The sequence below is a fragment of the Rousettus aegyptiacus genome, unplaced genomic scaffold (assembly GCF_014176215.1).
Source record: "Rousettus aegyptiacus isolate mRouAeg1 unplaced genomic scaffold, mRouAeg1.p scaffold_m13_p_1, whole genome shotgun sequence".
Lineage (NCBI taxonomy): Eukaryota > Metazoa > Chordata > Mammalia > Chiroptera > Pteropodidae > Rousettus > Rousettus aegyptiacus.
In genome coordinates, this window is record NW_023416284.1 from 171,301,424 (window position 1) to 171,326,578 (window position 25,155).

The window sequence follows — 25,155 nt, forward strand, 5'->3', positions numbered from 1 at the left end:
ACGCAGATTATCTTTAAGATAAATGAGGAGTCTACTGCTAACAAAATTAGGCCAAGTCCCTAGTGATATTGCTAAACATACTGAAAAACAGCAGCTTGAAAGAAATCAATAACAATAAGAAGTACTTTTTCCCTGATTTTCCAGCTATAAAAATATATACTGTTACCTCGCTCCTAGTGTTTTCTCTGAAACACTGTGGGAATTAGTATCATTTTCCACTTGATCAGACTTTGCACTGATCATGTGATTTGGCTTACATGGGTATGGGATGGGGAGTATTAACAAAGAAAAAATGAATACCTACGTGATCGAAGTAAAATAAAACAAATTATGACAAAGGGGTGAGGGCGGGGGTGAGGGAGCAGAAGGGATGGGTAGCTCTGTGACCAGCCAGTTCTGTGACCCTTGCCATTGATTCCGTCAGTGTCTTATTGTAAGCGATAGTATTTCATGCGGTTTTAGTACGTTTATCATAATTCGCTCCTTTGTTTAAAAAATAGATGGAGGAGTTGCTATTTTACATATTGTGGGCAATTCGCTGGTGAAGAAACAGTGCACAGTCTGTGACCTCACAGAACGTTGAGTGGAGGACACCAACCAGAACCCTGGCAGTGACAATGTGGCTGAGTGAAGTCCTGTGACGCAGGAAGGAAGCACGTTTGTTCAGGAGGCGTGAAGAGGGACCTTAGTTAGGGATGTGTGCTCTGTGTGGCCATAGCAGCACGCTGGGTTTCTCATGTTTACATTTCTACAGATTACATTTATCTCTAACAGTGAAAGTGACAATATATCGTCCTTACCACACTCTACTGGTGAACATACCATATTCATATAACTAATATTGTTCCAAGACAGTGAATTACATAGTTGGTAGATTTCAAGACAGCATTCGAAATTAGTGTGCCATAGACTACCTATTATGTCTATTCTCAGCTTGTCTGATCCAGAAATTAATAGTGCATGTATTATCGTGTACTACATATAAATTTATTTTGTTCTACAATAAGAGTCCTAGTTCCCAAGGAAACAGGAGATGATAGAATTAGAATGTTTCATAAGTATATTTTTATGTTATTCGACTACGTATGAGTGTCTTGGAACTAACTACTAATACTACCTCTACCAATTAATTACTGAAAAAAGTTAAAACAAGTTGTTTGCATACAATCTTCCCATCTCCCTCTTTTTAAATAGTTTTAACTGTACTTACATTATCTAAGTGTTGTCTTTAATGTGTAGTTACACATCTTTTTAAATTTCAGGAAAATATTCTTGAACTGTAGTGTTTCATATTTGTCTCCTAGCTTTGGATTTTTCTTATTCAGGGATTCCTAATGCCTAATTCCTAAATCATATCTGCCCAGCTTCAATATTTACATTTTCTCTCTAATCTTATTTATTCTTTCATTTCATATCTTTTTTATTGAAACAATTACATAATTACAGCAATATGCATAGATGTTAATGGCAGTTTGATAACAATTTATAAAATTCTGTAATACACCCACGTAACACACAATCAAGGATAGAGATCATTGTCCTCACCGCAGAAAATTTGCTTAGGACCCTTTCTAATCGGTCCCACTCTCCATCCACAGTCAACCCCAAATCTGATTTCTATCCCCACAGATTAATCTTGCCTGTTCTTGAACTTCGTAAAAATAAAATCTTACAGTAGATATTATTTTATGTCCCTGTTTTTTCACTCATCCATGTTCTTGCATATATCAGTAGTTTATTCTCTAATCACTTAGTAGTGTTACAATTTTTAATCTTTTCTGTGATGGGCACATGGGTTGTTTCCAACTCTCACTATTATAAATAAAGCTATAGTCAACATATATACTCATTTTCATGGACATATGTTTTCATTTCTTGTGAGAATATGCCTAGCAGTGGAATTGCTGAATGATAAGGCAGAAGTATGTTTAACTTTAAGAAATTACCAGTGATTTTAGTATTTTACACTCCTACTAAGGATGTATGAAATTCATTTTGTGTTGATAGATTTTTACATTTTTGCCATTCATTCTAACGAGCATGTAGTTGTAATTAATTATAGTGTTAATTTGCATTTTTCTGATGACTAATGATCTTGAGATGCTTTTCATATACTTACTGGCTATTTATATACTGTCTTTTTTGAAACGTCTATTCAAATTCTTGTCTATTCGTGTGTACGTGTGTGGGGGGGTCATTTGTATTTTATTATTCATCTGTAGGATTTATTTTTATATTCTAGATATGAGTTTTGTCACATATATGTATTATAAATATTTTTTCATTCTGTAATGATTTTTTTTTATTTTCTTAGTGGTATCTTTTGATGTTTTTGATTTTAATGAAGTTCACTTTATCATACTTTAATTTTATGGTTAGTCCTTTTTGTGTTCCAGTCTAGGGCCAGATAACAAAAGTATTCTCCTGTTTTCTTCTAGCAACTTCGTAATTTTTACTTTTATGTTTAGTACTGTGATACATGTTGAGTTGATTTTTATGTGTGCTATAAGGAGTGAATGAGGGTTTACTTTTTTCTGGATAGAAATGCAGTTTACTCAGCTTAGTTTTGAAAAGACTTTATTTCCCTCACTGAATGTCACATACTTCCGTCAAAATTCATCTCATTATATATGTGTAGTCTCAATTATGGATTGACTATTCTGGTCTATTGATATATTTATCTATCTTTATGCAAATAACATACTGTCTTGACTACTGCATCTCTATATTAAGCCTTAAAGCCATGTAGTGTAAGTCTACCAACAGTGTTCTTTTTTCATCATTGTTTTGGCCATTCTAGGTCTAGGACATCATTGACATTATTCAAACATTCATCGTTACGAATGATATTACCTCTAGGTTTTTCGTAAATGCCCTTTATTGGAATAATCTCTTATAGTCCCAGTTTGCTAAGAAATGTATCAGAAACAGGCATTGAATTTTGTCAAATTCTTTTTCTGAATCAGTTGAACTATCATATTTTTTTTCTATTTTACTCTGTTAACATGGAAACATATGTTGAATTGTTATCTATTACTAATCCAACCTTGGATTTCTGATAGAAATTCTCCTTTGTCCTCTTCTATATAATCTACACGAAATAGAGTCTACTTTGTCTGATATTGGTGCAGTTAACAACTCTTATTTTGAGTCAATGTTTGCATGTTACTTTTTCCCATCCCTTGATTTTCAACTTTCTTGCTTCCTTATATTTAAGCTGTGTCTCTCATAAGCTGCACAGTTGGACTAAACAGTTTTTAGTAAGTGGCATCATTGCCTTTTAATTAGAATATTTAGTTCATTCGTATTTGTCATAATGCTGAAGTAATCATATTTATATCTATCATTTAACTATTTTATATTTGTCTCATTGAAATGATTACTTCTATTTATTTCCAGTTTTCTCTCCTTTCTTGCCTTCTTTGGATTAATCTAGCATTTTAATATTCAATTTTCCCATCCATTAATTTGCTAGTTTTACATTTCTGATTATTCTTTTTCTAGCTACCCTAGAGATTACAATAAGTATGCCCTAACATTTTACAATCCCAAATCAATTAGTATAGTAGTTTTATCACTTTCCAAATAAGGCGAGGTTCTGAACACTTCAATTGCATTTACTTTATGTCAACTTTTGTGCTTTTTTTGGTCATACATTTTAATTCTGCACATATTTTATGTATTATTTTACAGTACTTTTATTGTTTTGCACAATCAGTACTTACTTATATATTCTTATATGTTTTACATTATGTTGTATTCTAATTCTGGACTGACCAGATTTGAGTGTGTATTGTAGTTTTACAAAGCTTGTTCTTTACCTTTCCAAGAGTACAGCTATCCAGAGTCCTGACTAAGTCCCCTGTGTCTCAACTGTTTACTTGGATCCTTCATTCTTTAAAATGTCTTTAACTCCTATTTTGATTCCTCAGTGCTATAAGACTTCCAAAAACTTCACTGAGTTTTAGCAGCTTTCTGCTTAGCTTTGTGCAGCCTAAAATTTGCAAAATTTTCTAAAGGAAATCCAAGTCCTGGCTGCCTTGCAAAACTTGAACTCAAGTTTCTGTGTCTATGGCCCTGTGAATGTATCAAGGTGTGTTTTGTTTTGTTTTGTTTTGTTTTGTTGCTTCTTTACCTCCTAGTTAAGACTTTCTGCCTGGATTCTCAGTCTCTTCATTTTTACAAAGAATCATCAGATGCCCAAAAGAGAAAGAGAGCTTGAAGGTTATCTGCTTACCTCTCTAAAGTTCTCTTCTTTCTAACTTGTTGGTCCCTTAGATTCTGATTGCCATGACCTGTTCCCAATGTCTTTAAATGTTTTTTTTTTTTTAAATATTGTATCTGTCTTTCTGTGTGTTCTCAGTGGGAGATTTGTTTTACCCCAAGGTATTACATCTTAGTTGGAAACAGAAGTCCTCTTATACTAATTTTAATATCTCCCCTTCCTTTCTCAATAAGCTGTGACATGACTAAGACATTTTTTTCAAGACTGTGGTGACTATACTTCTACTACTTTGAAAGATACTGTATGCTAATTGTCTAGTTAGTTCTTTTTCAGGTTTGATTGGGGGGAGGTGACATGAGGATGTTAATGCCTTGCTTAAAGAGAAATGATAGTATAAAATAAAATTTAGTAGAAACATGTATCTAATATTAATGTTAGTGCTTTAGCCAGTATTACCAGGAGCCTCACAAAATTTCAGACTTCAGTGGCCTAAGTCCTTCTTGTCATTACAACTTCAATGTTAAGCTTCTTAACAGAGTAATTATTTCTTTTTTCAAAACATCCAAAGATATAAAGATTTTACTTTCTGGCAAGTTGTCTTCAGTATCTCTTTCTCTTCCCCTCTGTGATAAATCAGAGTAAAATAATAAAAAGACTCACTTTAGCAGTTTGATACCTAAAGTATATTCAGAAACATATCAGGAGAGTTTTCTCTTTTATGTAACTTGACTTCTTTTTCTAATTTTGAGCCTTTACTTTCTCATTATTAAAAGTGCCTATATGTGAGAATAAACATAGAAGAAAGACTTCAGTACTAGTTTCCATAAAAAATATTACCATGGACTTCCAAATTCTATAACTTCTATATGATATTTCTTAGTAGCTCTTTATGTAGTTTAATATATTTTAAAAAATATTTTACCTGAACTCTTTATTTCAGCAAAACAAAATACATTCACAACTCCCAAATAATATCTTAGTTTATTTGGATAAAACTAAAATGAGAGAAAATTTTACTCTTGAATTACATGTTATGATAAATTTCTTTTTGTAATAACAGTTACTATCTGTTTTTCACATAAAACATAATAAAGATTCATAGTGGACAATTTGAAAAATATAGGAAAGCATAAATTAGTTAATAAAAATTACCTACGGTTTACCAGCACACCGAGAAAAATAACCAATAACATTTATAAGTATATTCTAGTTTTTAAACACATACACAAATACAAAAATTTATTTTTACTATTTTTTAAAATTAAATTTTGCTGAAGATTTTGATATTTAATATTAAATATTAGACTTAATTTAGAAATTAGTAACAAAATAGTAAGTGCTTTTGATATTCCTACAATTACCAAATTGTTGGAGAAACTCGGGACTATTTTTGGCATATCTTTATATTAGGAATATTTCTCCATTCTGTTTTGATTTATTCAATTATACATTCAAAATTTATTATATATCTTTGTGAGACTAGGAAATTCTGTTTATGCTTTTATTTAATGAAATAATCTTTAAGAGCATGTCCTTTTATTCTTTAAAGTAATTGGCTGGCTTGATAAATTACGTGGCTTCCTTTTAGTTCCAAAAATTATGACAGAAAAAAGGGGGACAAGGTGGCAAATAATGGTAAATCTGCTGTGAATCCTGCCTTACAGGATCCTGTAAGTATAAGAATTAACATCAACAATAAAAAGTGAAAGAGTCACAGGAGAGATGAAAAGATATAATATACATTGCAACGTGGTTAAGAATTTAATAAACACTTTAGAATTCTTAAAAAAAAATGTGTAAAATTTTGTGAAGAGTGAGAATATTTTAGATTCAAGGACCATCAAGAGCAAAGGAAGAGAGTTAGTAAAAAAAAAATAATAATAATAAGATATCATTTTACAACCATAAGTTTGGCAAAATTTAAGAAATTAAGAAATTTGGCAAGATTTTTGCTTCTTGGTAGAATAGAATAGATGGTAGCAGAACAGCAGCTCCTCACAAGAATAAGTGAACAAGCAATAGGAAAGACAAAAACTATTTTTTCTTACTATCAGAAAGCTGCAGGATTGAGGTGTCTAAAATTTTAGAGACAGGAGAGTTGAGAAGTGAGCAGATGATCTGCAGCTGATTTTCCCTAGGGCATCTGCTAATTCTGGGCACTGGCTAGAGCTTGGGTGTCCAGGGTTGGCCCAAGCAGAGAGTCAGTGGAGGCAGCAGAGACAGCCAAAGAGCTCTCGTGGCCACATGAGGCTGGAGAGATAAAAGGAGAGTCATGAGAGGCTTTAACACATGTCTAGCTTCTCTCTCAAAATGTTTGCTGACGTCTGCAGTTAGGTGAGTCACAAAAGTTAAAAGAAAACCCAAACACCTCTGACATACAGAGTCAACTTTCATGGAGTCTTTCAATGCTGAGGAGCTAGACCCACCTTATAAAACACTTTTAGTGATCACATCAAGTTGGACTGACAAAATTGGAAACTCAATGGCACTCTACCAAGTAGTCAAGATTCTCAGTCAAGACATTTGCCTAATTCTAAAGTTGTGTGGGGCAGGAAGCCAAAAATCTAACCTGAAATTCTTGAAAAGCAGGATGAAACCTCTCACCGTCTCTTGATACCAAGGAGACAGAGAACCACCAGCCGAGGAGTACAGGTGCACAGCCAGGTGCTTTGTTAAAAGTCCTGAAGGGATATGCCCTACCACAGACTGCTTCCTATCCAAATTGCAAAATAACTTTTACTAAGCTCAGTTGATCTCTCTCCCTCTAGTTAGAAAAGTAAGTGGTGAAAGAACTCTGGTTGAGATAACACCATCTAGAACTTCTATAGAATCTCAATCTCAATCTCTCTCTCTCTCTCTCTCTCTCTCTCTCTCTCTCTCTCTCTCTCTCTATACACACACACACACACACACACACACACACATGCATGCACACAATATATATACATTTAACATATATATGTATATTGTATACATAAATACATTGTCTTACTTGATATAAAATATGTTTAGGTATGCAAGAGTTAGGACCATATGACCAAAAATCCAAGAAAAATAATTAAACAATTATTTTCTATTATCTAATTATAGAAACAGACCCACATACTACTGATCATTGTTGTAGAATATTAGAAAACCAAATCATTCTCCCGAACATTGGCAAATAAAAGAAAAAAAAATCCATTTGGCTTGCATTTTCTGTTTGAATTCTACCTCATAGGATTCAAATAGCTGATGAGGAAAAGTTCTCTAGAAATGAAATCTAGTTAATAAATAGAGAAAGGATGATAGAATTATGATGTCACCATTTTCTAGTTTTGTATTAAAATAATTGATCTTCATAATGGTCATCAATGACTGATAAGACCATTAGATGAAACACCGATAGGAAATTGTATGCTGTACGCATCAGGCTAACAACACCTAAACCCACGGATCAATTTTAATGTGAGTAATAAACAATTCAACTTATGTGCTGCTCAGTCTAGTATAATAGGAAGTAAACACCACCTCCTATAAACCGTTCTCTCCAAAAATCAATCTTGAGTCTGACCAAGACTGTAGATCTAATTATCAAGTCTTAGGAAATATAAGTGACAGAAAAACATCTTAAATGACACCACAGGGACTCGATCAGTAAAATCCATAGCCTCATAAATGATCAATGTCTCTTTAACAAATAAATAGCAAGTAAAAAGGAGAAGGAAATAGCTATAGATTTAAAAAGACTTAAGAGACTTAACAAAAGTGATGTGCAGACATTATGTGGATGCTGACTTAAAAATCAAAAGTAAAATAAAAATATATGAGACAATCAGGAAAATTCACACACTGAATGGATATTTGATTACATTAAGGAATTACTGTTAAAGTATTTTAGGTATGATAATGTTATTTTTTTCCTTTTATTGTAAAAATAAACAACTATATTAATGAATTATTTATGGCTCGGACAACTAATATTTTAGATTTATTCTAAAATAAATAAGTGAGGAGTATAAAGGAAATGAGATTCACATACATATGCATTGATTATTATTGATGCTGGATAATAGAGATATGGGGACTAATTTTTAACATTTCCTCCACTTTTATATATTTTTGAAAATTTTCATAATAAAACGTCAGTTTTAAAGATGTCCAAAAAACAGAATTGGAAAGAATAATGAACTTTTACATATTTGTGTAAGCTGTGTGAGCACTTTGCAAAGCAATTTGGCATTATATAAGAAAAATGAATGTACACGCACAGCTATCTACCTACCAATTCTAAATAGCCATACTGTAGAAAAACTCCCAGATGTGTGTGAGGAGACTTATCCTAGAATGTTTATTGCAGCACTGCTTAAATTGGAAAATGTAGGAAACAACCAAAATGATCATCAGTAAGAGAATTATTTTTTTTACAGCGTAATGATTACTTAATTTAATTTTAGTGCATAAATGAGCTATACCTATTATTATAATACTGAGCAAAAAGGGCAGATTGCTGAATGGAAATATAGCGTGATGTTATGTATATAAAGTCTAATGGTATGCTGAACACTACCATATGTTATTCATTAACATACAAATATACATGTTGTAAAAGTATTACATATCACAAGAGATAATGCATACTAAATTAACTCTTGAAAAGAAGAAAACAATACATATTAAGAGTAATCGATGAAGGGCTTTACATATACTCTCGATGTGTTCAAAAGAAAAGGGACTTTCTGTCATTATTTGACAAACTTGTGATATGAATTAGTCGAATTTTACTAAATCATTCTCTATCTTTATAATTAAGAATTTTTATAATCTTAATCTTTATAAGTAAGAATTTAAAAAATAGAGCAATATTTTGCACCTATATGAAAAAAAAGCTGCATTGTGTTCTAAAGAGCCTTAATGGACTATGTTAGATGTGTGTGCATTCAAAGGAAGAATGGGAGACATTACTATTTAGAGAGAGATTACACACGATCAGAGCTCCATTCTCCACTCTGATGAACAAAGGCCGAGAAATCAATATTTAAATTCAGATAATAGGAACAAATACATTTGGCTTCTGAAAGCAATCAGAGTTACAAGTTATCCTATTTATCTCTAACAACAACAAAAAAAGAAAACATGCTCTACTAAAATCGTCTTGAGTGGTTGCTGTCATTCCTTGTGATTACTTTGGACAGCTGCCATATTATCATTTCCATGGTGAGCTGACCATCTGGAATCGTACAGACTATTTTGTCTCTTCTAAAAGTAGATTCACCTCCAAACCTATCACAGACATGCAACTTTAGACACAGACAGCTCACGTGACTAGGTACCTGGCCTTTACCTGCTCCCAGCACATCTATTCAATTGCCCACACATTGCCCACACACGTTCATGCACGCGCACACACACACACACACACAACCAAAAATCAGAGAAAACAGAATTCACTTTATTTTCTACTACATATTAAATGAAGAAAGTTTAAAATCCATGAGTAAGGTGAAGTGAAGTTTGAGATACTGTGAATTAGTCTCATCTAAATACACACCGAGAAGTAAAACATTTGGATCGTTTGTCTCTGCTTTTGTTTCTCCATCCTTCAGAAGAAAAGTATCAATAGTGATGGCTCATGATGACTCTAGCTGGGATAGCATTTTGCCATTGGGAAGCATTTTTACATGTGCTATTTCAACACTTCTTCTTTATGGATGAAAAAAACTGAGTGTGAAAGAGGAATGCACAGAACTGGAGAGTGTCTAGTCTCCTGAGTTCTGTCCAGCAATATTATTGCTGTGCTATACTGAGTGAAACTACTCTGTAGCAACATCTCATGTTCATGTAAAGAATAAGTTCTGACATAGAAACTTATGTACAGGTGACCCACTGTAAAGAAAATAACACATTAAAAAACAGTACAATGAAAGATGGTCTCATATATATGATCAATGTATAGTATATCAAATACTACTAAAATGGACAATGGGAATAGACAGGAAAAGCTATACACAATCCATGAGTTTATGATGAGTAGTGACTATATAGAGAGAAAGAAAGAAAAAAAAAAGAAAAGAAGAAAAGAAAGGAAAGGAAAGAAAGAAGGAGGAGAAAGAAAAAGAAACTTTGCATTTTCAGAAGGAATTGAAGAGGAATCTTTCAAACTGAAGTTCTGCAGTTTCTTTAAATCCACAGTTTCTAACAAAGACATTCAAGCACAGATTTGGGACTTATATTTGACAAGCCCCCATATGCTACATTTTTCCTCCAAGCTTTCACTCTGGTTCATGTGGATGGTTGAATATGTGGTTTTACAGTTGCTAAAAATACCCTGACGTCAAGCCTCTTCTCCCAGTTTTTATGCAACTGACCACTCAGGCATCAGATTTTGGAAACCTTGGCCTGTAACCTTTAATAAACCACCCCTTTCATAAAAGCAGTGTCTGCATACATAGGTCATTTATATTCCACTTCAACACAAAGCAAAAGTCAGAAACTAAAGAAATGACACTGTAAAGAAGATGCCGCCATCTTTTCAACTATTTCGATCAGTAGTTACTAAGGTGGCTTTGGGATTGCTCTGAGCTGCTCTGTGAAGTTCGGCTGTCAGAGCTGAAACCCCCAGAGGAACCACAGAACTGTCCACTCCCTGCAGGGGTAAACTCCAGGTCAGCAGTGGAGGCCACAGAACTCCTTGGCCCTGTCCCTGAGGACACAGCAGTGCCGATCCGTCCAGGGAGGCCATACCCTGCACCTGTGCTAATGTCAGCACGTCAAAGCCTCTGAGAAGCCAAGACGATTCTTTGTGGCTTTTATCATCGCAGATCCCAATTCACAGGACCAGCTACATCATTTGCACAGCCCCGTGTGAAATGAAGAGACGGGGTCCTGGTTCAAAATGCGGAGGAAAAAGCATTAAACGCACTAAAATATAAAGCTTTTTCCTTTCTTCTGTGGTCTTTCTCTCGGCCCGTCATGTTGGTTTTTATTTGCCATGTAATGTCACGCTGCTTGCTGGGAATATTCTCACGGTAAGTGCAGACACCCTCCCAGGAGCTGCAACCCCACTCCGCGACTCCATGATGCGCAGCCCTCAGGCTGCCAGGTTCTTCTCCAGCCAGTTGCTGGACAGACGCCACCAAGAAATGGAACCAGGCATCTTCTTTTCCCATGTACCCCTCGCTTCAGCCCAAGGCTATAGCAACAACAGTGCAGGGACCCCTCAGATACCTGCATCGAGGATGGGTGAGAGGCTCACCTCTGCTGTGCCGCCTGACAGAGACACGATGGCCCTGCCAATTCAGGAAGAAGATGGCCACGGCTATTTTCTGACTCCAGATGCTACAGGACACGTGCACGAGATGCTAATCACCCCTCACTGGTGCTCAGATAGCCCTGCCAGCAGCAGAGGGTGGCAGTGATCCTAGGGCAGGAGAAGGTAGGGGGAGGCTGGGCTGAATCAGGTCCCAGGGACCAGGGAGCAAGAAATCAGACATCTGCTCGTGGAAGTCAGGGTGGCAGGATGTGGCTGAGCTAAGGCTCCAAGTCCCAAGTGCAAGCTCCATTTTCCCATCCAACGTCACTTACAAAACACAAGAGATAAAATTAGTAAGAATTTTAAGAGGATGACTATAAAGCGCTAAACCTCAAGCAGAGAGGGCCCTTCTGATGAGGGAGCAGGTAGATGCACTGGTCACCGAGCCATGAGACCAGCCCTGCCAGGCTACATATAGATCTTATCTAAAGGTAGTATTGAGAATTCAAGGGCGCTACAGGTGGTTTGTCAAGGCAGAGCCTAATTCCGTAAGTGTATTTTTTCCACCTCTTTCATGAGAAATGAAGTTGTTTGAATATCATTTTACAGGCTAAATGCTCTTTCTTACTGATAATTTCACTTACTTATTCAAACATACTTTTATTCCTGGTCATCTTGGCAATGTTTTCATAGTTTTTTTGATCTTTATAATTTCAGGTGGGCATATTGAATGTCAGAGACATATTATTTTTTCAAGTTCAATAGCAAACATTATCTCTTTATCTAATTATCTTAAGTAAATGGATTCTTGCAGGAGTAAAGAAGTTACACCAAAGAATCTCACGTTTTATCTCTGGATGAGGATTTCAAATTGTGTTACATAGTCCACACACTTTCAAATGGTTCATTGAGTGGCCCAAACTGGAAATACACATATTGATCAATTTTATTTTTTATCTTTTCTTCAACTGTGGTATGGAAAATCTTTTTTAACCTACCTTCTGCCTTCAGATCAGATTCCTTGCTTTTAAATATTAAAAAGCTTATTCTCATATATTCCTGTTTCAAACTTCCAAGTCACATCTCTCCTTCCCAGCAAGTATCAGGCCACATTCCAAAAGACTTAGAATTGGAAGGGTCTGTCTGCAGTCTGTATCTCTGCCTTCTCCCCCTTCGAAGTTTCCCCTCCTCTGTCTGCTCCGATGGGAAGAAGAGGCAGGAGAGATGGCAAAGGTCTTCGGCTTGCCTGGAGCTGTTGTGATCCTCTTCTGATTAGCTGTGGATCATTGTCAGCAGGATCTTGGGGTAGGAGGTCCGATGCTGATTCATTTGTGGGTTTTTAGGGCGCCCTAGAAGGGACTTCATCACTTCAGAGTTCCCTAACGTGGGAGAGTCCCCCCCAATTCAACCAACCTCATTTAAACCACCCACAGCACCTGCTGATAATTCACCGTTAGCATTTTGTGCCTGAAATTTTTTTCTGTGACTGGCAGCCCTCTTATGTGGAGTGAGAAGCGGACGGCTTTATACCACCACCTTCTAAAATCCTGCTTACCTCATGGGAAACCCACTTATCCTCACACCAACAAGAGATGGGAAGGCCATCTGTCTGTGGCTGCCCCTTTAGCCTCGTCACGTTCAGCCGGTGTTTCTTTTCCCTTGCCAGATGTCCCTACATGCGGTTCAGGCAGACATCCAACTAAGGAAAGAGGTGACATCCTCCCCTTGTCGCGGAGTCCTTCCATCTCTTGCCACTCCCCTCTTTTCCACCATTAGACACATTTCATCTTGTGAAAACCAGGAGATAAATGTGACTTTCTATGACGTGACAGCAATGCTTTTATGATATGGAAGAAAATTAGCCGTCATTGCGTAGGACATGAATCCATGAGACCCTTTAAGATGGGTGGCGGTGGGAAGGTCCAGCCTACGTCATCGTGAGCAGAAGCGGAGCCCACTGCCCCTGGGAATAAAGGGGGATGTCAAGAGTGGAGGGAAAGAGCCAGTTGGGGACAGACACAAACATAGCAGAATAGCATCTGCCACTTGGAAAGACATAGTCCCACGAGATAAAAAAAAAAAAAAAAAGAATGCACTCCACTGATGTGGCTTTCAGAAAGAAACCTGGCAGTAGGAACAGCCATGTATAAGGACGTTACAGGACGTGGAGGTGACGAGGACACGGAGAAAGTCTCAGGAGCCAGCCCAGGCCCCGGCCCAGGCCCAGGCACCGCCTGAGTGGTGGAATCGCCTTATCTGCACACGTGTATAACCACTCACTCACTGGGTGTCTTTTTCTTTTCAATCTTCAGGAAGAGGCAGCCAGAATTCCCGCCCACCAGCCAGTGTCCGTCGGCACATGTGCAGCTTTGAAAACCCCCACCCTGCAGTGAATGTGTAAGAGAAGCTGCATGGAAAAATATAGTGGTTTGCCCCTTGCTTTCTCTCTCCTGGGTTTTTCCACTTTCTAACATGGAAACAGATGTGGTGCATGCCATCGAGAATGAGGAACCACTTGACGTGCCGTGGTTTGCACGACTGCCGTGATTTGATTGTCCATCATTCTTAAAAGGACACTGTCAAGTTGTTAGTCTTTTCTGCTTTTTTTTATGTTTTGATGCAAGATGCAACACTTTTTTTTTCTGATTCTGGAGGCTCACTTTTGTTTGCGACTCCCACTCACAAGCTAGAAAGTGAATTTTCTCCCTTCACAAGGTTGTCAGCTTCATCTTGGCAAACAGAGCTTTTTCTTTTATTTTCTTTTATTTTGCCTTTTTTGCTGTGGCTCAAATGTTTGCAATGATACTGTCTGCATTAAAGTAAAGTAAAAGCCGTAACTCGGACTTATGGAAGAGTTCTCTAACGTCCGTTTGAGATGGTGGATGCCCGCAGGAGCCTCTGCTGGATGCCTCCCCCTCCCTGGGGAGCACAAAACAAAAGTTTTGTGAGCCCCACAAACAATGAGTTTTACAAAAAGGGGAGTAGTTGCTTTCCCAGAATTCTGAGTGCTTTTATCAGATTTTTCCTATCTGATAAAAACAGTGCATGTCTGGTCCAATTTTTGACCTAAATTAGATCTTGACAGTGTCTCTTTAAGTGAACAAAAGAACATAAACCATCTTCAATTCATTGTGCACGGAGTCTGTGGTCATTTTCAGCTGTTCCTTTACAGCCCTTCAAACTCCTGGGAGAGTCAAAGGTACACATTCCTGCAGCAGGAGGGAGCCCACTGATGAGGTGTCTGTGGCTTGAATTGCTCTTCAGATGAAAAGAGCCCAATTTGTTCCAATGTTTACTCCTGAACCAGGCCATGGAGGCTGGTGAATGGGGCCATAACGTCTCTTCTCTTTACTCAGTGGAGTGCATTGAAAGCCAATGTTCCGATAGTCCCTTAAAAAGCCAGAATAGAAAGAGTGTGGTCTCAACTAAATTCTACTGACTCTTAGAGGAAAAAACACGGTAGCCATGCAAGTTTGTTTCAGGTGGTGGTTGGAAGGCTTCTGCCCATCTAAATCAGAGCCACTCTAGTCAGCTTGCATGTACTCGCAGTAGCTCTCCCAAGTCAAAAGGCTCTGGGTGTTCCTTGCACGATGGTTTGAGTCTGACCAAGGACACAGCAAAGATCTCCTGAGAGATTGATGGGAAGCGTAAATGTGCTTGTCCCATCATGGCAGCAGGGCCAGAGAGAGGAGAGTCACCTAATATTTCATGACATAAAGGTGAGTGCTTAAAAGCAAAAGCAAAGGCTGAACATGGGTACACCCTTTGGTAGGCGACCAAAAAACAAACAAACAAACAAACAAACAAACAAACAAAAAACAATGATTAGCAAAACTAATAGGCTAGTCATTAAGAATTTTCAAAACAGGATTTATTTAAGCTTTCTTTCTGGAGACTATAGAGACTAAGGAAGATATAGGTAGCTTTGAAATACCATAGACTAAGACTGGCTATTTTTAGCCTTGGTTGTTTCTGCACAGAAAAATAAAGAAAAATATGTTCTTTCTGTGACCTTCAGATCCCACAGCTTTTATGAACACAGAAGGCAAAGGGACTAGTAATGGAAATAAAGCTGCCCACCGAACCATTATGGTCTGCCTAGGTCTGTCTTGCCTCTGACGAATAATTCCAGTAGAGCAACTAAACTGCCCTGTATTTCCAGGGCAAATTGTGAGGGCTCCAGGTAGAGCTGAAGAGCATCAAATGACTTGTTATTAAAATTGTAGGTCTGGTAGCATGGTGCACAGAAGCAGTAATAATGCTTAACCTAATGTTTCTTCAGAAGGAACATAATCTAGGTAGGCTCGCCTATCCCTCCTGGAGGAATATAATTACATCTGGAATACCACTACTAAAACAATGCTTCCAGACCAAGATGATGTCTTAAATAAACTTTGGCATGAGAATTTCTTTCTTCAGAGAGTAATCATGATTAAATTGAACCAAAGGTTATTTAAGATGTGCTTAGAAAAAGTTTAGTAACTGTGAGAATTCTGTTCTTTGGTTCAAAATAGATTCATTGATTTTCTTAAGACAGTAGACCCTATACCCAGACAAAGTTTGAGACCTTCCTTACTTTATTGACTTTGATGAGGCAATATCATTCGTGTTGTCTTTTATCCTGTATCATATAGCTTTAGGATATTGAGTGTGATTGATCTAAAGATTCTTAAAAGAGGACTGTATATTTAGATTTTGGAGTATTATCAATTTCAGCAAGCCAAATAAATGGTTCTCCGACTAGCTTATGATGTTAGAATCAAAGAGGAAAGGGATAAAATTCAAAACGCCATTTAAGATTTAATATCAACAGAAAGTCCAAGTTCTTATGTAATCAAAACGCATTTGTCTCCAATAACACATTTAGAGATTCTCTACCTTACAACGAGTGGTGAGTCAAAAGGTAAGAAATCTTCATTATGTTCAGATAGGCTCACAGAGAACACATAGTGAATATGCAGGTTTTTCTGGAAAGCTTTCAAGAAAAGGATCTGGAATTAGTGGGGGTCCTTTGTATTGAAGGCTAACTTGGGGCTACCTGGGACAACAGGAGTCTGATTCAAATGGTGTCAAATAGGTCCTGTGCCTGAACTTCTGCAAGAATCACTACTCAAACTACATCCTGGTACCAGCTCCCTGAGGCAAGTGGAGGTGACATAACGCGACCGCGCCTGCGTTTTCTGGCCTTCCTTTCGCAGCGTCTCGGTTGCTCCTCGGTTGAGGCAGACCACCCCTTCCTTGAAAGGCTTCATGTCCCAGCTGTAGCTACAGGGCCACAGAACTGCCTGTTCGCCCGTGGCTTTGGTTCGTTTCCTTAACTGGGCGAGCCGTTCTCTCCACACTGTGACTCAATGACTTTTCCTATTTCCATTTTCATTTTCAGAGGAAGCAAATGCTAACCTCCGTGAATTCCATGGAATGAGTCTTCCCTCCTTATGTGAAGGTCTTGCCTTGTCTGCGGGCTCTCTGGATCCCATCCTTATGTCTGGTGTGAAGCTATTAAGCCTAGTGGCGAGGATTTGAATTGGACATAAGGGAGACAGGTGTTGTGCAAGCTTCCCCCTCAGGCAGCTTGTGCAGGATGCTTTCCTCCTGATCTGAAACACCCACCCACTGTTATTCCTATTTTAGACCTCTCTGGAGCAGAGAGCAGTGTACTCTGCAGATGTAACTAGTACTTACTGAAGCAAATAAAACAGGATCACTCTGAACGCCAAAGATATACTAATCTGTTTATACCACCCACTTCCAACTATTCTCTAAAGTGCTGTAAATATTGTGTTTTCTGTTTGGGGGGGGGGGGTAAGGGGATTGTAATACTTATCTAATGAAAGAAAAGCCAAAGCAAGGTCCTGAAACTGCTGTGTCTGGAACTACAGCCCCAGGCCTGCTTAGCTCTGCATACTATCAGTGTATATCATCTTCTCCTTCCTCTTGGGGCTCACAGGGTGTTCCTCTAATAGTTTCAATATCAATAAATATATATTTAGCCACCCAAGATAGTTACCTCAGATGCTACTGCATTTGATCTTAAAATATGAGATTGGCCTGATACCTGTTTTGAAGTTAGAGCAAGAAGGATGGGATACTTTGTGACCATTATGTGGTTTTTCTAGAGCAGGTTGCTTTTCTTAAGGTTAAGAAACCAAGTAAAATTAAATAATAGAAGAAAAAAACTGGTAGCTGAAACGCAAGGTACCAGAGTTATCTGAAGTGAAATAAAAGTCTTATTTGTAGTAGTATTTTATTTTTATAGTGCATTAATTCCTGTTTGCTGCTCCATATTTTATACATTTTTCTCTTCTTACTATCACACAATGGGTTCCTAATCTTTGCAAACAAGATAATCCCTTTTCACACCAAAATGGTTGTTAAACCTTCACCTAATCTATGATAGTATTTATACTTTATTAGTGGCCACTCGATAAAAAAACAAACGAACAAACAAACAAAAAATCCATCTCAGAGTTAGTTACACTTTTATCTTGCAGCACCCATTATAATAGCATTTGCATTCATTTAAGAATAGCAGTGCCTAATCTACAAAGACATACTATTGATTCAGTCTAAAAATAATGCTTACTGCACATTCAAACGAAGGACCATTTAGTTAGAAATAACTAATTGAAGGACCATTAGTTTGAAATAACTAATCCAGGGACCAAAAATTATATTCTGTGCTGCAGTTTCTATGAGAACATACATTTCTTCCACTATCTCTGGACTTGAGGAAGCAATTTCTTTTGTCCTTAAAAAAATTAATTTTCTTAATCTGATAAATGCCCTGGGACAGTAAAGCTGTTTCCCAATTAAACAGTACTTTACGGCAAATCTAGAACAAGACTCTGAGGGAAAGGGAAGCTGCTAATTTTGATGGTCAGTGCGAAATGCTCACCACGGGAATAGAAATAGTATTGAATTAAAATAGAACTAAATTGTGATTGTATCTGTCCGCAAGGTGATTGATAATAGCTTTAACAAATGGAACCACATGATTTAAAAAGAGGCCCATGTAGAACTCCTGAGCAGTGGGGAAAACAACTCATAAAAGTGAGTGAGTAAAAGAAGTCCCAGGAATACAAAGATGCCCCTTTCGCTATTATGTATAGAGACAGGGGCAGTGTTTTGTTGGGGGTGGATAAGCCTGCTGGTTGAAATAGGGACAGACCGCCTCTCAAGGGACTTCCTTCCTTCCTTCCTTCCTTCCTTCCTTCCTTCCTTCCTTCCTTCCTTCCTTCCTTCCTTCCTTCCTTGCTTCCTTCCTTCCTTCCTTATTTATTTATTTATTTATTTATGTATTCCCTTGGGACTTTTTGCACATTTACTTTTTTAGTCCCATCCCCCAATCCCCTCCCCTTTGGCAATTTGTTCTCTATTTCTATTTTGTTTCGTTTGTTCGTTTTTTTCGCTTTTTGAAGATTCCACATACAAGTGAAATCATCCAATATCTGTCTTTTCCTATCTGACTTATTTGACTTAGCATAATACCCGCTACTTCCTTCTATATTTTCGCAAATGGCAAGATTTCATTTTTTATTGCTGAATAATATTCCATTACATGTAAGTATATATACACATATGCACACACTATGTCTTCTTTATCGATTCATCTATTGATAGACATCTAGGTTGCTTCCATATCTTGATTATTACTAGTAATGCTTCAATGAACATAGGGGTGCATAGATCTTTTTGTTTTCAAGAGACTTGTTTTTTAAAACACACACACATAGCTAAATGAAGATGCAAGGGAGCCTTTTAGTTTAAGGATTTTCTTAATGAGCATTGAAAGGCAGGTATTTGGAGAAGGAAAAAAATTTCCCTTGTAGTTGAAAGAGGATGTAAGTCATTGCGATTGGATGAAACACTAAAGCATATTTAAGCAAAGCAAGAGGCAAATAGGCAGTTTCATACTCTCCGGAAGAGGCGTACTGAATGTATAAAGAGAGAAATAGTGTGAGTAGAGTGGGGCATAGAGGAGATTGAGAAAGATGAAAGTGGGAGGTGAGCCCTAGAGTTTCAAACTCAGGGTTGGAATTGTGGGTTCTGGTCTTGCCCATGCCTGGCTGGTTGGCTGCCTGTTCTGGCTAGGATCACCACCATCCTGCTCTTTACTCAACTCAGGAGAGTCAGGTATTTTAACAAGCTAGTGTGGAAGATAATGAGTTAGTAAATTTACATTTGCAAATGCTTATAGAGTCTCAGGGAATATATTAAGCACATATTTAAATGAAATAATTTTTATATGGTAGTTTGGAAATGTAATTTTTCTTAGTTAAAAATACAGTATAGATTATCAAATATATGGAAGAACTACTTTTTCCCCCAAATAAGGACATCAAATTTTAACTGTTACATGTATTTTAGAATCTTTATATCCAGAATTTTCTATAATAGATATCAGAATTTTTATAAGAATCTGTGCTTATTTGGCTCATTTCACGTTTCAAGATGATAAAATATGAAATGTCAAAACATTATCATCATCATAAATGTAACACTCACATAATTTTTGAGGTATTCACTCTTGTATTTTCAAAATGACTAAATAAATCATTATATTAACTATTAATCATTTCCTACATTTTTCTAAAGAAATGACTATGATTCATAAATCTATTTTACACATCTAAGAAAAAATGTTCATGTTTCCTATTTATTTTAATGTCACAAATGTATTATTATTGTGCTACTTTATCTGATGTTTTCATGGATACAGGAAAAAAGCAAACAAAAAAAAACAGAAGGAAAAAAATACTGATTTAAGTGTTAACGCTGTTGTTATTAATAGTATGCTCTGGTAAGGTACCACCATCTGCTAAAAGTTACACAGAAAATAAGCTGGAAATCTGAAAGACCAGAGTTATTACAACATACAGAATAGAATTTGTAGTATATACACACAGGACATCTCATTTTTTCCCTTCTTTTTCTATTCTATTTGGTTGGTTTATGATGGTCCCATGCAGATGAAAGTTGATAAGGCTGGAGGGGTGCTGGTCCCCTAAGATTTTTCTTCACCAAAGCTCAATGAAGAAAGGCCAAGGGAGGGGTTTTTATCTCAGTAAGTTCTGCTTTGTCTGAATATTAATTGTGTCTCATTTGCACCAACCTATGCCAGAGGACTAAAGCAGGATCTGGGCATCCGTATTTTCCAGGGCTTCTTGGTGTTATCCTCTTTTCAAACACACCCAGTTAAAAGTTCCCAGTATGACAAGCTGGCTGATGTGAAGCAGAGCCCTTGCGTGGATTGTGATTCGTTATACATATCAGGAATAATGCTTTGAAATAAAAAGAAAATCAAAGTTATGAAACACTTGCATAGAGCGTGGGTCTGGGTTTTTCTGCCATCTGCCTTTTTTCTCCTCTGCACAGATGCCTTGAATGTGAGAGCACGCTGCTCTGGTAACAGGAAATACCTGCATATCAGAATGGGCCCCCGAGAGGGTAGATTTTATAACCTGGAGGACAGAGAGAGTAGCTTAACACGTGGGTTTTAATTTGCTCCAGGGACTAAGGATGGAGGAAGGCAAGAGCTATCCTCATTACGTTCTCTTATTCATGTGTTACTAAGATTTCACTTTTAATTTGTTTCCTCCACCAATTTTAGAATTTTTCAAAGGCTTGCATTGAGCAATGGTTTTATCATTGCCTTAGATTGTGCATGTGTGATCATGTAATAAATTTGTGAAATCTTAGACCTAAATGAATTTAGCTGCTTCAACAACAGACTGGCATTTCTCTGCTATGACTTTTCTCAGGGTCGGAATGTCCAACCTCCTCTTGGGGTGGAACGAATCACTGGCTGCAGTTTCAGAGGCAACCTGTGGTCACTGCAACTTTTGGCACTGAATCTGTAATAAGGGGCGGTTCGGAGTGTGGAGGACAGGTGTGCAGAGGAGGGGCCAGTGAAATTGCATTGAGCTGGGTTTGCAAAATGATTTATATGTATTTGATCCTGTGTGCATGATACGTCTGCAAATAAATCCATCTCTATTTTATTCATAGTTCTAATGGCAAGTCTGTGTCATGGTCTGAACCAGGTGGAAGACAGGTGCCCAAGGCACAGCACATGTGGCACCGTCTCTCTGTGCACGTGAAGACCAATGAGACGGCCTGCAACCAAACAGCCGTCATCAAGCCCCTCACTAAAAGTTACCAGGGCTCCGGCAAGAGCCTGACCTTTTCAGATACCAGCACCAAGACCCTTTACAACGTGGAGGAGGACGATGCCCAGACGGTTGGCTTCAGCGCCCCCAGCAGCCCTTCCATGGTGGTGCACCGACGCGTGCCAACCGCGGTGAGCACACCGCCTCTGCTGCCGCACCTGGCCGCAGAGGAGACCCCCCTCTTCCTGGCCGAGCCCGCCATCCCCAGGGGCTTGCCCCCTCCCCTCCAGCAGCCACCGCCGCCGGCGCTGCCGCAGCAGCAGCAGCAGCAGCAGAAATCCTTAATGGACCAGCTACAGGGAGTGGTCAACAATTTCAGCACCGGGATCCCCGATTTCAACGCGGTGCTCGCCGTCCCGGGGGGTCCGGGGAACGGGGTGCGGTCCCTGTACCAGCCCCCGGCGCCCCAGCAGCACCTGCAAATGCTCCCGCTGCAGCTGAGCACCTTGGGGGAGGAGCCCGCGTCCCCGGCTGCCGAGGACGAGGACGAGGATGACAGCGAGAGGTTTAAGCTCCTCCAGGAGTACCTGTACGAGCGGGAAGGGAACACGGAGGAAGACGAACTGGAAGAGGACGAGGAGGACCCGCAGGCGGCCAGCAAACCCACCCCGGAGGATTCGCCTGCTCTGACGCCTCCGTCGCCTTTCCGCGACTCGGTGGCCTCGGGCAGCTCGGTGCCCAGCTCCCCCGTGTCCGAGTCGGTGCTCTGCACCCCTCCCAACGTGACCTACGCCTCCGTCATTCTGAGGGACTATAAGCAAAGCTCTTCCACCCTGTAGGGAGGGGGCGACCACATGGAAAAGCAAGAGAAGTCAGGGAGCACCAGCACCTCCGGGATGTGCAGAAAGCTGGGAGAAGCCTGCGAGTGGAGGGGCGGAGTCCGGAGGGGAGGGGACGCTGCCAGGGCCCCAAGTGAGGCGAGAGGGCACCGTACTCCGCAGGCCAAAAAGGATCCAGGCGAGGATTCCGATCCTTGAATGATTGACAAGGCTTCTCTGGGAAGAAAGGGAATTCTGACAAAGCACAATCCCATAGAGTAGATAACTTTTATCACAGAAATAAATCAATAAAATGAAATCGACAAAAAAATCATCTCTTCTGGACGCTCGCGCATAGATATACGTGCCCACATACACTTGGTCAGCTTGAAAAGGGGCAGCACACGAGGACTGGCCCGTTGAATCATGAGTTCACCTCTCGGTATTCGTGGTACTCTTTGTGGACCTTGTGGAGCCCGGACAGAGCAGGTGGGTGGAGGAAGGGAAGGTGTGGAACCACCCAGGCAACAGATGCTGCGAGAGCAGCTCGTTTCTCTGTAGCCGGGCTTCCTCCTGGGCCCGCAGACTCCTGGTCTTCTGTAGACTCCCGAACTGGCCCACTTAGGGACCTCTCTTCACCCTCTGCACCCGATCCGGTGCCAGCCTTGTTGTCACACTCGGAGAAAGCTGCATGGACAGCCTGCTGCTTCATGATTTCCCTCTGTCTAGGAAAACAGGAATAAGAGCAAAATCACCACCAAAAAGTGCTTCATTGGCAGTGCTAAGGGAGGACGGAATGAGAAGCAAGACAATAAATAATACATAAGCACGGAGCCTGGAACAGAATCAGTCAGCACAATCCGCTTCCATATTTGACATTCAGTTATCAATAATTTTGGGAAAAGTTCAGAACAAGAGATCGTTTCAAGAGTGGCTAAAGACCTTTTGTGGATCAACTTGTGTTTGTGCCAAGGGGGCTCACCTTTGCCCTTCCGTTAAAGAGAACAAACCATGTGGCAAATGTGGCAAAATGTTACCTTCCATTTACTGTAGCAAATAATACTTACCAGTTGAACTTCTAAGATGCAGTATGTGTATTTGGTGCCAATGTTTCTCCTATGTACTACAGAAACAACTCCATCTTTGAATTTAATGGTGTACTCATAGCAACTATTATTGGCAAATTAAATGTTTAATGACAAATAATTCTTTCCTATTGTTACAGAAGTCCCTGTAACTAGTGAGTGGATGTGTTCCTGTGTTCTCGTATACACGTGATAATAAAATTTCTGCAATGTAATGTCAACCTAGCTGCAACTAGAAAATTGTCTTTCCAATACAATATAGATATGTTTATGTTTCAATAGTGTTTTATACACCATTGTCACCAATATCTACAGGAGCTCTTTGAAGGTTTGAGTGCCGTAGTGCAATGTTTTTCAGATGACCCTTCCTCTTCTAAGAGGGAACTTATTTTTCAGATATTTTATGATGTGGAAATATGTAATAAATGAAGTGTCAGGTTTGAAAACTTGTTATGTTGAAAGTTCAAAAAAACTGTGGGTAACAATTAAAAAGCTATGTTTTATAAACTTGCACATGTCATTATTAAAACATAAAATTGAAATGACAGCATTTAGATGATTCCAGGTTACTTTAGATTTTTAAAAAAATTTTCCACAGCTACTTGAGCTTTATAGGCTTAAAGCATATACTAACTTCTAAGAATGCTCATAAGTTCTCAAATTATTTATTCATCGCTTTTGCTTTCTTTTAATTTTTACTTCCATGGACCTTTGTTCCTATATTTCTCTGTCACAATTTTTCTCCATATTTTTGTTATTTGCTGTGTACAATATCCATATATGTGCAATCCAGTTGTTTTACGTTTGCTTTCTCCTTTTTACCACTAATAAAAGAGCTTTTTCCTTGCCGTTTTTATTTCTTCTCTTATTTGTAGAATGAATCTTATCCCCTTAAGTATCTTTGTTTATGCCTTATGTTCGGTCATATTTTAAGATTCTCCCTTCGTTGAAGCTGCTGCTTTCTCAGCCCCAAATCATCTTAGAATCTTTAAATATCCACTGCATCATTTGTTCAGAATTTTACATCAAGCCCAACGTCTGAGACTCACGTTTCTCCTATCTCCCCACAGTCTATTGCCAAGTTTAGTCAGTTCCATACCAAGAATGGGCTGCCTTTCCTTTAAACGGTATTTTATAACACTTTTGGTAGAAAAACCTCATGACTGAAACATTAATTTTAGTTCCATATTTTTACCGTAATGAAGCAGAGTGAAGAATGTGGATGGTTGCAATGTTTAATAGGTGGTCTGCTCATTGGCAGACTAGCAAGAGAAAACATGTTTTGTTTTTTTTTTTAATCTTGATGCCACTAACATATGTCCTTTATATCACAGGACTTATGCATTTAGATTTTTTGAAAGTAAAAATAGATCAGGAAAACTGCTTCCACTATTTAGATAATGTGTCAGTTTGTTCTGAGGTTTTTGAGACATTTGGTGAATACATTCAACAGTGGTTACGTTATTACTCTTAATGCCTCCTATTATCACCATTACAAGTTTTCCTGACTACAATAGAATACTAGCTCTTATATCATAATTGTTCAAAATTGGAAATGGACACATACGTATTCTATACCAAAAGGGCAGAAACTCTTCACCTTAATGTATGTGCTTCTACACGTTTAGCTTCTTGTAGAAATGTTGTCTCTTGGCTTGTTACTGCCTTTTGTCAAATAATCTTGAAA

The 25,155-nt window shown here is 38.4% G+C and overlaps 1 protein-coding gene across 5 annotated transcripts in view; it reads left to right on the forward strand.

Annotated features, from left to right (window-relative positions):
- Positions 1 to 25,155, forward strand: part of GRM1 (glutamate metabotropic receptor 1) — a 323,300-nt gene extending 298,145 nt beyond the window's left edge. For 2 of the 5 annotated variants that reach the window (XM_016160274.2, XM_016160273.2), the window contains exon 9: positions 21,465 to 25,155. In XM_016160274.2, coding sequence (XP_016015760.2) covers positions 21,465 to 22,404 — 940 coding nt within the window. In that variant the 3' untranslated portion in view covers positions 22,405 to 25,155. Of the gene's footprint in view, positions 1 to 13,768; positions 13,854 to 21,464 lie in introns of all 5 variants that reach the window. The other 3 variants (XM_016160276.2, XM_016160278.2, XM_016160275.2) reach the window with 3 other exon arrangements.